Source organism: Papilio polytes, unplaced genomic scaffold (assembly GCF_000836215.1).
Source record: "Papilio polytes unplaced genomic scaffold, Ppol_1.0 DF824047.1, whole genome shotgun sequence".
In the NCBI taxonomy this organism is placed as follows: domain Eukaryota; kingdom Metazoa; phylum Arthropoda; class Insecta; order Lepidoptera; family Papilionidae; genus Papilio; species Papilio polytes.
The window spans coordinates 7,341,848-7,354,522 of NW_013525157.1; the positions used below are offsets into that span (position 1 = coordinate 7,341,848).

The following is a 12,675-nucleotide window of genomic DNA, read 5'->3' on the forward strand; positions in this document are numbered from 1 at the left end:
ATCAGTTAATTTTGAAATATGATAAAGAGAATTCACAAATTATGCTTACTCCGCGCCCCTCTCGATGGAGTCTGCACTTTGCTTTCGTCGGGAGTTTTATGGAGCAATAAAAGTTTGCCGACTCAAAATGTTGGCAGTCTTTATTCGTTATTACTTTATAGAGCGAGTCGTAGATCAAATTTTCGATGCTACATTCAGCTGACGTAGGGATTTATTGTTCTTCTTTTTAATTTTTCTATTCTATTGACTAATATCAATTAGACATAGTCATGGGTTACCTGAAAGATAATCACCCAATTTTGTAGGGAACATACATAATATTGATTATGCTTGTTTTATACAAATGCAGAATATTGAGGACTGCCTCACTATTTTATAACAAATGGGGGAGATTGTAATAAAACATAAAATTACATCCAGTGTTTTATTTAACATTACTAATGCAGTTGTTATCGATAGTGTTCAGAGCATTTTTTATTAGTAGTATTACATATCAATGAAATATATTACAATTCTTAATTTTTAAATTGAAATTTTGTGTATTATACACATTTTTATAAGCGTAAATTTCCACAGCAGAAACATTTGTAAGAATCCATTACGCTTCGGCTGTAAAGACCTACGGTAAAGCTTAACAATTTAATAACAATTAAATATTATGATAGCTATATATTTTACAAAACAATTTAAAGTTAAACAAACATGGAAAATAATAGTATATATCGAAAGACATATTGAAATGGTTTGATTTTTTTACTTCCTTAATTCAATTTTTGTTATAATATCAAATTGTAATCAGACTATTGCAACAAAATCTGCAACCCAACCTGTTCCACCATTATTCATATTTGTTGTAAATATTATTTTAACGTAATTATCTGAACTTGTATAATCTGCAGGCATTTCCGAACAATAAGTAGATATCGTGTTACCGTTTCTATCTGCAAGTTGAAGGTAATTTTGATCGCATACAACACCAAGATCGAATACCTCAAAATGGACCATCAAGTGAGTTCCATGGGGAGTTTCCAATTCCCACTCACATGTATTTTTCTGACGGTAAACTTCGGGATACAAAGGGCTCATAATTCGCCCTACCACATTGTTTAGCTTGCCACCGCACCCGCGGTCTTTGTCAGTAGCTACATAGTTCAAATCGAATGACACCATTCGGTTGTTTTCTCCGCCGTGATTATGTAAAAGTAAGCTCCTGCCCGTTGAAAAAACTGCAGAGAAACCTATGGCTTCCTTTGAGAATTTAACTAAAAGTGGACTCGTTGTTTTATTTCCATCAAATATATCTAGATATACCTTGTCATTATCATAATCGGGAGAAATAAACATAAAGTAAAGAGCTACTGTGTGACGTTCAGGTGCAGTGATAAGCGTATAGCAATCTTTAGACTCATCTGGATTTGGATATAAAGACTTTATCCTGCCTTGTGAATCGGTATAATTTCTTCCACAGAAACCGGATTTAACAAATTCTATTTCAAATCCTCTGTGACCTCTAAATGCCAAGGGCGCAGTTTTTAAATACATCGAAATTTCTCCGTTAACATATAAGTCAACTGATTTTTTAACTCCACAGAACATCAAACTACTTGGAAAGGTCTGTTCATAAAAACTAGAAACATCAAAAAAGTAACTAACTTGTGGATTCAGGATAAATTCCTTTCCGATTGACATGTTGTAGGGGTAAGGATTATTTGTTATTAATAAATAATCTTTATCACATTTATTTATATCCGTAGAACCTACTTGCAAATCTAAATTCTTTATTGATAGTCGTACTGTACTATACCTTTCTGAGTTTAAACGATAAGAGCAATGCAAGTCACGTAAAATATAGTGAGAATCGTAATTTGGTGATTTTAAAGTTTGAACATTATTTGTAACTGTAAAAACACTTTGTCCACAAAGCAATTCTTTTGTTGACAATACAGCTTCAAAACCTGAACTAGCGATTTCACCATCTGTGGCTAGGCGAATAGACATGTATTCATAAGTTGAATGTATTTGTGGTGGCAGCGTATGACCACAATAAGTACCTATATTTAAACTGTTTGGATTTATTCCGTCCTTGAATTCAACGTAATCACAGTCACACTTGCTGAATCCAAGAGCCGTCTGATTAACATTAAAGCAAGAAGATATGTGGAAAGAAATAAATTCAACATTAACGACATAATCTTGAGGGGCTTTTATGTACCATATACAGTCTAAATAATTTTCATATACAAAACTGTTTCCTATAAGTGGTGATTTTAAGGTATGACTTGATGTAGGGGTTAAATCTATTTGTCCCCCACATCCAACAGATTCTGAGTAACTGAAAATAATTTCAACTTGAAATCCAGTATATGCAACGCTGCTGTCGGTTACAAATTGCAAGAGAACTTCATTACCGCGGCCCTTAATTGTTGTACTCGAGTTTACATGGCCACACATCAATGCAAGACGTTCATTGTTATCTATACTAACTCCATTATAAACAGCAATGTAATCATTATAGCAATCGGGGTTACTCTCTAGATCGATATAATCAAATCTCAACACTACTATTTTATTCACCGGAGCTTCTATAATCCAGGTACAATTTAGATCTCGTTCATATTTGTCAAATTTTATAACATGACTATTATTATTCACTTTACCCCCACAAGTATAAATAGAGTAAGACAATTTAAATCCCTTTCTACTGCTATACCTATCAGTACTTAAAACCATTTGGACTTCGTCAACGTTTTTTAAGGGAGACGGAATTTCGTTTCCACAGTATGCCTGGTAAACATAGTCATACTGACTATGAGCTGACAAAGTAACGTTGTCATATTCGCATAATGGAAACGTACCTTCTATATCAAATGTTAAAAATTTCAATTCAATTCTATTTCCTTTTCCGGTAAATCGATATTCGCATTTCAAGGAAGGCAAGTATCCGTTGTTATATCCCGGACTATATAGTATCTGTTCCTTCTCGGTTGCTACATAGAGACCACCACAGATAGAAGACCACTGAGCTCTAAATCCATCCAGATTTATCTCAGAGTCGGTGCGGAAGACCACTTTCATTTGATTGTAAGTCGAGTTGTACGCCGGTGGTAGTCGCCGACCACAAAGTTTTGCAACTTCAGTATACATGTCGTCCTTCCAATCATAAATAATTACAGCGTCTTTAGTGCAATTTGGTGTATCTTCAATTACAAAACGTTCAATAAACTGAAGAGACACTCTGTTACCAATTTCTGCTTTTATTTCCCAAATGCACTCTTGGTTTTTAATATAACTTTTTGGAAAGTTTGGCGATGAAAATTGGCGTTCATGTTTTGTTAGTATTCCTCCACATTGATTTGAAGCAGTTTTTACATTTAATTTTATTTTAGTGCTATTCGCAGCACTTGAGTGATAATCAACAAACGTGTACCTATAAGTTGTAATTAAAGGATTTTGTGGAATTCTATCTTTACAGTAGTCACCAATTGTTGTTGACAACTGTCCAGTACCTTGGGTTATTTGTATAAATTCATTGGAGCAATCCAATTGAAATTCACCTTCTAATTTAATTTCAATCTTACTATTTGGAGGTGCGACAAGTACCCATCCGCAATCTATCGAGCCGCCATTGTTTCTTGTTAAATTCAAAACATTTATCTTTTCTTCGCTCACGTAGACAACTCCGCCACATGGTTGTAATTTCCATTTAAGATGGAAATTCAAGACTTTGTCCTTATTTCTAACCGCTGTAAGATCCACGGCGTTTGACGGATATCTATAAGTTTCTTCATTATTTTTCCCACAAATAGTTCGAATGATGGTGAGATCTTTCATGATTGTAGATTTTATAATTATACGAGGCTCGGTAAATCTACAACTTTTACTAGTTGATGATACACTAACATTAGCTTGAATGACCATGGTTTTATATTGGAAATTTGAGTTAACTTCTACATCTTCATTATTATAATGCCAAGCACATTCGTAAGAACGTTGGAGATCAGGATCTAATAATTCTCCAGAGTTGCCACTTAAGTCACCTCCACACAAAGCTTCATCATTTGAAGTAAATTGAGCTTTGAATCGGTGAGTTTTTATTCCGGACGGCCTTAACCACACATAGATTCCTAAAGTACTTCCAGATGATTCAAAAACAGTATCCGTCGTAGTATAATTTTTATCAGGTATTTTTTCAATAACAGTTTGGAATTGCACATCGTTGTATATTCCTATGCGATGATTGTTTAAATCGAAGTCTAAGAGTTCTAGGCGTACACGTCTCTTAGAATTAGGAAGTTTAATTTTCCATTGACAAAACCTCAATGTCGATAGTCTGGGGTAGCCAGGCGTAGTTAGAAAACCTTCAGATGTCGTAACAGTTCCACCACATATTGGTCTCCAGGAACTAAACGTTAGCTTAAATCCCCTGCTATCAGAAATTTGATCCCAATCATTCGGCTTACCAATAGAAAATGCGATTGTAACTTGATTTGTAAATGATTCTATAGGTGTCAAATATTCTTCTATGTCGTCGTTACAGAATTCTTTTAAAACAGTAACAGTATTGTTTACGGGAATTGAATTTTCGCTGATTGTTAGTTTTGTAGCACAAGGTTCCACAGAGTCAGGAAGATTTAAATCTTTTAATTGAAGTTTCAAACTAAATACCGAAGGACCAATGATGTTCCATTTACAAATTGTACCATACGGTAATATAGACATATGTGGGTAATTTGGTGACGTCAAAGTACCTTCGCTGGCTACAATGGTACCACCGCAAACATCTACAGAAATATTAGCTTTAAACCCATTTCTGGGTTCTGATAATTGCGTTGAATACTTGATGAACATCATATTGTTACTAGTTTTTATTGTACCAGGCTTCTCACCACAATATCTACCTTTTATTGGAGAAATTCTTGTAGACCCGTCACGAATTTCAACATATTCCGAAGCACAAGAATCCGATTTTTCTAAGTCAAATCTTTCAATAAAGTCGATACGTAAAATTTCACCCGGAGGACCAATGAATACCCAAACACACTCTGTATAAGATGGAGGTACAGAAGGATAATTAGGTGAAGATATGACTTCCCATGGATGATCAAGGTCCAATGAAGATGATACGCCACACACAATATTTAATTCTTCAAAACGTATTTTAAAATTTTTAAAGGCCGGGAGGGAATCTCTTGAAACGTATGTTACGGAACTTATAAATACGGCATTACTAGATGAAGTTATGTCATTCAATTTTTCATGTGCATAGCCACAATATCTACCATCACCTAATAAAGGTGAATCTCTTGTTTCACCATTATGTATTATAACATACGAAGAGCAATCGGAACTTGTAATATTGAAATTTTCAAACACTATTTTTATATTTCGCCCAGGTCGCACTTTCAGCTTCCATTCACATCGCATCATACTTGAAAATACATTTTGCATATCGAACCATGTCGGTTCTATTACTCCTGAATTTAGAAGTTCACCTCCGCACATTGATGCCACCTTCGCTGAAAAGCCTTTTTGTGCTACGGAAGCATCGGTTTTAAAAGAAACCTTTAGATAAGTGGATGCGTTAATTGGAACCTTTATTGCTCCATTTTCACAAATATTTTCTTTTATTGGAGTCCAATGGTCTAAGGAGCTTGAGGAATATATGTTTATTTTATCTGCAAAACAGTTTTGTGTCTCTTCCAAAGACAAATCTTGAAAGGACAACAGTAAATGACGTCCGGGTGTTGACTTAAAAACCCAAACGCAGTGTAAGTCACTGCCGTACGGTAGAGGATAATTAGGTGAGGTAAATGTGACACTACGTCCTGGTGCTAATATTTCTGTATGATTAAATCCACAATTAGGATTTTCACCGGTTACTAATCCTTCATCCTTATCAGCTTGCTCCCAGTATAAATGGAAAAGAGAACCGATATTTGACTCTTCCAAGTGCAATTTAATGTACACCACACCTGAAGTAGTTTTAAGGGATTTAATTTGGTTTGTTATTATTCCACACATCTCTTCTAGAAGTGGTGCGTCTTCATCGTAACCATCATAAAAGGCTAAGTGATTTTGACAAGTTGCTTCCTGGTTATGAATTTCCAACTTGTCAATCCGTAAAGCGATAGTTGAAGGGTTTTTCATTGTTACTCGCCATGTATATTCAGCGCCGCCCTTATATACATTGGGGTACAAAGGTGATGTTATTTCACCTCTTGTCAAACCAATTATATTATTTCCATGCAAAAATCCGTAGTGAATTACGAACCCGCGCCCAGAGTCTTTACTGTCACTGTGAAATTTGATGTAGAGTTTACTCGCAGATGTTGTGTTCGTTGGTAAGACGTTTCCACAGAAGACTCCTATTAGTCTGCCGCCACCATTATCTTCACGAACTTCTAAATAATCTTCGTTGCATCCTTCTGAGTATTCTAAGTTAAGCTCTTCAAACGTAATGTATACTTTATTACCAGGCGATGTGCTTAAAATCCATTCACAATCAGAGTCGTGAGGATATGATTGGGGATAATTTGGCGAGGCGATAGTACCTTCCTCCGATGTTAATATTCCTCCACAAGCAGAAGTTAAAGTGGTATAGTGGGCTGAAAATATTCCTGAAATTTTACCAACGTAACTTCCAAGCTGTATAGTCATTGCACTACCATGACTCACGATCATCGGAGGGACTTTATTTCCACAGTATTCATCGATCAAAGGTGAATCCTCATCATCACCATCTAATATTCTCAAAAATGATGCTGGACATGACTTACTTGTATTTGTAGCATCTATCGTGTATTTGGGAATCGACATGTGCGTTATAGTTAGTTTAATTTTTAAACTGGGTGTAGGAGCTAGTAAAGTCCATGTACAAGTATCATTCGAATCTTGCAAAAATTTATTATTAATTACACCATCACGATCAGCTATGATGCGAGCACCGCATATCATAACAAAGGATGCTTTGAAACCTTTAGCAGACCCATAATCATTTGTAAGAAATTGAAGGCTTAGTTGATTGGTTTTAGATATAATTTCAGATATGTTCGTCTTTGGGCAAATATGATAAGTGTAATTGGCGTCAAAAATATTACTTGTTTCATAAATATTAATCTTGTCACCACAAGAAGGCGAATCTTCATTATCTTCTGAATACAAGTCGAATTCTAGCATATTTAATCGTATTCGGTGGTTCTTAGGGACTATTATAGACCAAACACAATCTAAATTATCATCATAATTTTTTGGATAATTTTTTGAGTAAATTATACCGGTGTGCGCCATCATTTTACCACCACACCCAGATTTAAATGAATCAAAATGCGAATTAAAGTATACGTTCCTAAGAGAAGATTTTTTTATAAATCTTACTAAAAGAAAATTAGAACTTCCTTGGACTTGCACCAAATCTCGATGGCAAATTCGCGTTAGGAGAGGTGCATCGACACTTTGTCCATTGTATACCTCAATCGCATCCTCTGTGCAATTTTTACTATCGTACATGTATAACTCTGTAAATGATATTGTAGCACTTGAGCCTAGAGGAGTTTCTATTATCCATTCGCAGTTTATTTCATTTTCAGCAAGAGCCATTCTCTTATCCAGTGACAAGAAACCGAATCGCTTTTGTATAAGACCACCGCAACCATCTTTAACCCATTCCAGACGGAAACCACTTCTAGTGAAATAACCGCCTGATTTAAATTTCACATTGAGAATATTACTTTGAACATTTATTTGTTTTGGTAATGTAGACCCACAAAGCTTTTCCGTAACAGACGTGCCATCCGTTTCGCTTATTTGTACAAAATCTGAATCACACGTTTCTGCACGTGTGCGAACTACAAAAAAGTCTAACCTCCTCCATGCAAAATTTCGGTTCGTTTTAAATATGTCAAAGTGTGTGAACGTAACGTTAATTTTGTTTCCTCTTGGAACTGTTATAGTCCATAGACAATTGGCGTAGTGAGGATAGTTACTGGGAAAGCCTGGACTCTCAATAACGCCAAAATTACCGGTAACGTTACATTGACAAATTGTATTATAGTTTAGTAGAAAGCCTTTGCTACTTATAAAAAAATCGGATCGAAATTTAATATATGCATAGTTACTAGAAGTTTCAATATTCCTCAAAGCATTAGAAATTTCACAGTGTTTACCTAAACTTACGGCGCTTGTATCTCTACCATCAAATATCTCTACGTAGTCGTCCATACAATGCCGAGTCATCTCCAAACTTAATTCAGTAAAGGAAATGTGGATCCGAGATCCAGCACTTGTGACTATTCTATAAAAACATTCAGCATTTTCGTGGTAATTATCAGGATAATTAGGTGACGAAATAGATCCGTTCGCACTAGTGAGTGTTCCTCCACAACCCGTTATCGTACCGTCCCATTCGATTTTGAATCCGTGACCAGTTAAATAAAAGTCAGAATGGAAATGTAAATACAAACTATTCGCTGCTGATATAATACGTTTTGATTTAAATTTACCGCAGAATTTACCTATTAGTGGAGCATTTTCTGTCGCTCCATTCTTTATTTCTAAATAATCTCCAAGATCACACTTGTCGCGTATGGGACGTTCTAAGTCAAACTGGGATATGTTGAGTTTAATTTGCTGCCCAACAGGCACAGTGATTGTCCAAACGCAATCACGATTAGGCTCGTATACGTTGGGCCATCCGGGGGAGTATATGTAACCACGAGACTTTACTAAGAATGCACCACAGTGTGATCTTTCGTCTACAAAGGAATATGATAAAGAAAAACCACTTTCTCTTATACTATTGTCCGATTCAAATTTTACCATGATTCTATTAGTAGAAGAGGTGAGGACGGGTGGTTTTGTACTACCACAAAAACGACCAAGTAAGTTACGCTGATTATCATCATCTATTTCATATAACTCTACAAAGTCACTGGTACATGTTGGTCGTATTTGATTTTCTAGTCTGAATCTATCCCATGTAAGCTTAATATGCATACCTTCAGGAGCTATTATCATCCAAGTACATGATTGTTCATTTTTGTAAGTCGTTTCTCCATCCGATGGGTGACTTATTACCCCTGTAGTATCTCTATGAATTCCTCCACACTCTGTATCTATTGTTGTATAATTAGCGTAAAACCCGGTACCTGTAATACTCATATCGGACTTAAATCGTATGTACATGTAATTAAATGTTGAAGTTTGAACTGGAGGTAAGAGTTCCGACCCACAAAATCTTCCAAGTAATGTTGAGTTGATATCAGGTCCGTCTCTAACTTCAACATTATCGTATTGACAATTGGAGTAACTGTTATTTTCAACATTAAAGTCTTGGAATGTTAATTGTATTGCCTTACCTGGAGTTGTATTGATAATGTATTCACAAACTTTATTTTCTGGATAACTGAAGGGATACCCTGGTGATTTTATAATACCACTATCTCCGTGTAATTGTTTGTGACAAATAGATTCATAAGTTATTTTGAAACCTTCGGAAGTCATTGTATGGTCAGATTTAAATATAATGAATAACGTGTTAGAAGACGAGGTATATGATTTCGGATGTAATGTACCACAAAATTTACCAACAAAGCGAGAATCACTAGATGGCCCATCATAAATCTTAATATAATCATACTTGCATCTAAATGAATTCTCCAAAGAAAAAGAAACAAAATTAATACGGATTTTTGTGTCTTCACTTGTTTTAATTTTGTATTCACATTTTAAATTACTAATATATTTACCGTTGTAAGTAGGCGACGTTATCTCGCCTCTGTACGTGGTAAAATAACCACCACAACCCGGTATACCTTCAACTGGGGCATAAGCGATTTGAAAACCGAAACCAGAATTGTATGCATCAGAATGAAAATAAATTAAAAGCTCTGAACCAGCTGATTGCAAAGGAGCAGGTTGAGTTGAGTTACAATATTTTTCCAAAAGAGGATCCCTAATATGCCCGCCGTCATATATGGCAATAAAGTCAAAACTACAATTAACATGTGATTCAATATCTAGCGCGAAGAAATGCAGTTGGATTCTTTTCTCAAGAGCTGTGGTTAGATGCCAGTAACAATCTCTATTCGGTGGATATTTACCAGGAGAGCCCGGTGAGCTGATATGTCCGTGAGTACTGGCATCAATTTCGCCACCGCACACTGGGTTTACACTAGACCAATGTAAAGCAAAACCTTCCTTAGCAATACTTAGATCTGACCGAAACCAGAAATATAAAGTATTATGACTAGATATGATATTTCCTCCTTTAGGGAATTCACTACCACAAAATCTTCCGATTAGCTGACTGGCTGAGCTTCTACCATCATGTATTTGTAAAAAGTCATAAAGACAGTCCGGGCTTGATTCTAAATTAAATTTACTAAATGTCACATTTATAACTTTCTCTGGTCTAGTATGAATTACCCAAGCACATCGAGCATTATGATTATAAGTTACATTAGTCAGGGGATATAATATGTTACCTTCTTCGTGATTCAACACACCACCACAAAGAGTTGCATGTGATTCACACAAGTCTCCAGAATATAAAGCGGCACACTCACACCTGAAACCCGAAGGCGAACTTTCGTCCAAGCGGCAGCTACCTCCATTTTGGCAAGGATTACTTTGACATACATTTTCTGTATTTTCACAGTGTACACCATTGAAACCCTTATGGCAAATGCAAGTGTAGCCAGTTCTAAGTGAATGACAGTACCCATGGTCACCACAAGGATTGTCTTCACATTGTAGAGTTACATTACCAGAGTTTGGAACGTAGCATCCACGAACACCGATACCATCTCCATACATTCCATTCGGGCAGACGCAGTGTCCCGTCCTCCCAGTGAAATCAAACCGGCTTTCAACACAACTCGCAGACGGGTGGCAACCACCATTATTTACACTACAGGAGCCTCTCCAAGTGCAAGAAATGCCATCACCCTGGTATCCCGTTGGACAGGGACCACAAATTCTTGATCCGATGGTATTATGACAAGTGACGAAAGGAGTAATACTGCAACCACCATTAGGCAAAGTAAGGCATTCGTCGATATCATAGCAGACATATCCATTACCTTCAAAACCCGGTGGACAATTACCGCATCGAAATGAACCAGGAAGATTTATGCATTCTACTCTGGGATTCACAGAACACCGGGTACCTTGTTCACATTCATTTACATCTGTGAGGCAAGCAATTCCTGTCCCATTCGTTTTCCAGCCTTGATCGCATATGCACTTGATGCCATCTCCAGAGGTTGTAGTTAAACAAATACCATGTCCACACATTTCGAAATCGCCGCCAGTGCAATCTTTAGCTTTCCTCGTACAATGCAGACCAAACCATCCTGTTTTGCAAAGACAATCATAAGATCCTGGTTTATTAATACAAGTTGCACCATTTTGGCAGCCCAAGTCTGTACCGGCGAAGTTGCGGCATTCATTCACGTCGTCTTCACATTTTGGTCCCTCCCAATTTGGTGGACAAAGACAATGGTATCCTGTTACTAAGTTTAAGCAAGTTCCGCCGTGTCTACATGGATTTGACTCACAATTATTAACTTTTCTACTCATTTGTGTCCTGAGTATGGAAACTCTATTGTTTAATCGGTTAATTTTTCTTGAAAGTACCGTTATATTGATTAGAAAGTCGCTTGGATATTGAGTATTTTGGTTTTCTAATCTCTGCAATCGCTCAGATATGCTATTTACATCTTGAAGATCACTCTCGAAGTCACTGCCGGAAGGCGGTTGATAGCTTTGAGATGAAGTAGAATTAATATTAAGTATATTTAAGCCACCTAAGTATACTGATGACTTAGGACCATTGCGACGTAAATATATGTTTTTGTTGAACGCTGGTTCTATAATGAGGTCACCATTGGATGTTTTTATTTTAGGTCTTTCTTGTTGAACTTCACACTTAATAAGCACATTGCAAAAAGTTATTATACACATAAACTGTATCGTCGTCCACAACATGGTGGGAACGCGGATCACTCCCAACTGTCTCCGGAGACTGTTGCCTCGGAATACTGAAAATATTAGTAAATTTAACAAAGGGGGCGTCATTAGTACTAAACGCCCCTATCTCATGTTACAATCATATTTCATTTACCAGATGTTTTGTATTAACTTATCAGTTTTATAATTACTCATACTCTAAGGACTGGTACATACATGACAGTAACTGGCATACATGCAAGTCGGTAACTGGCATACAAGTAACAAGCACGATATTTGATTCTGTGACAGCTACCACTACGAGCATGTATTTAGAAGTAGAGATCAAGGGTTATATGAAGCTTGACTTTGACTCATCTCTTACGGTCTCATGAACTGACATGCATGCTACACATTTCCTAGCATGTGCATATGCATTGTGCATGCATTCTATTTCTACTTGTCCATTACCGCCATGTGTAAAAGTGCCCTAATATCGCCGTATACTCGCATTTTTGTATGACAAAAAACGTACCTACCGTTAATAAGGATACTAAAACAAAATTTTTCACAAGTTCCTTAACCGAATCAAAATGAAGGGCGCGTTGTTCGTTTGTTAGGCGATTTGATATTGCAGTTGTAATATAATCGCAGTTCATTTATAGAACGATAAAGAAAAATCGGAATAAATACGCCCCTTTATCAGTTTACATTCGACAGATGTCCTAA

At 36.4% G+C, this 12,675-nt stretch overlaps 1 protein-coding gene across 1 annotated transcript; it reads right to left on the reverse strand.

Annotated features, from left to right (window-relative positions):
• Window positions 1-544: 544 nt before the first annotated feature.
• Window positions 545-12,013, reverse strand: LOC106100786 (cubilin). Its single transcript, XM_013279811.1, has one exon. It carries the CDS (start codon window positions 11,983-11,985, stop codon window positions 796-798), a length of 11,190 nt encoding a protein of 3,729 aa, XP_013135265.1. The 5' UTR covers window positions 11,986-12,013; the 3' UTR covers window positions 545-795.
• Between the last annotated feature and the right edge of the window lie 662 nt (window positions 12,014-12,675).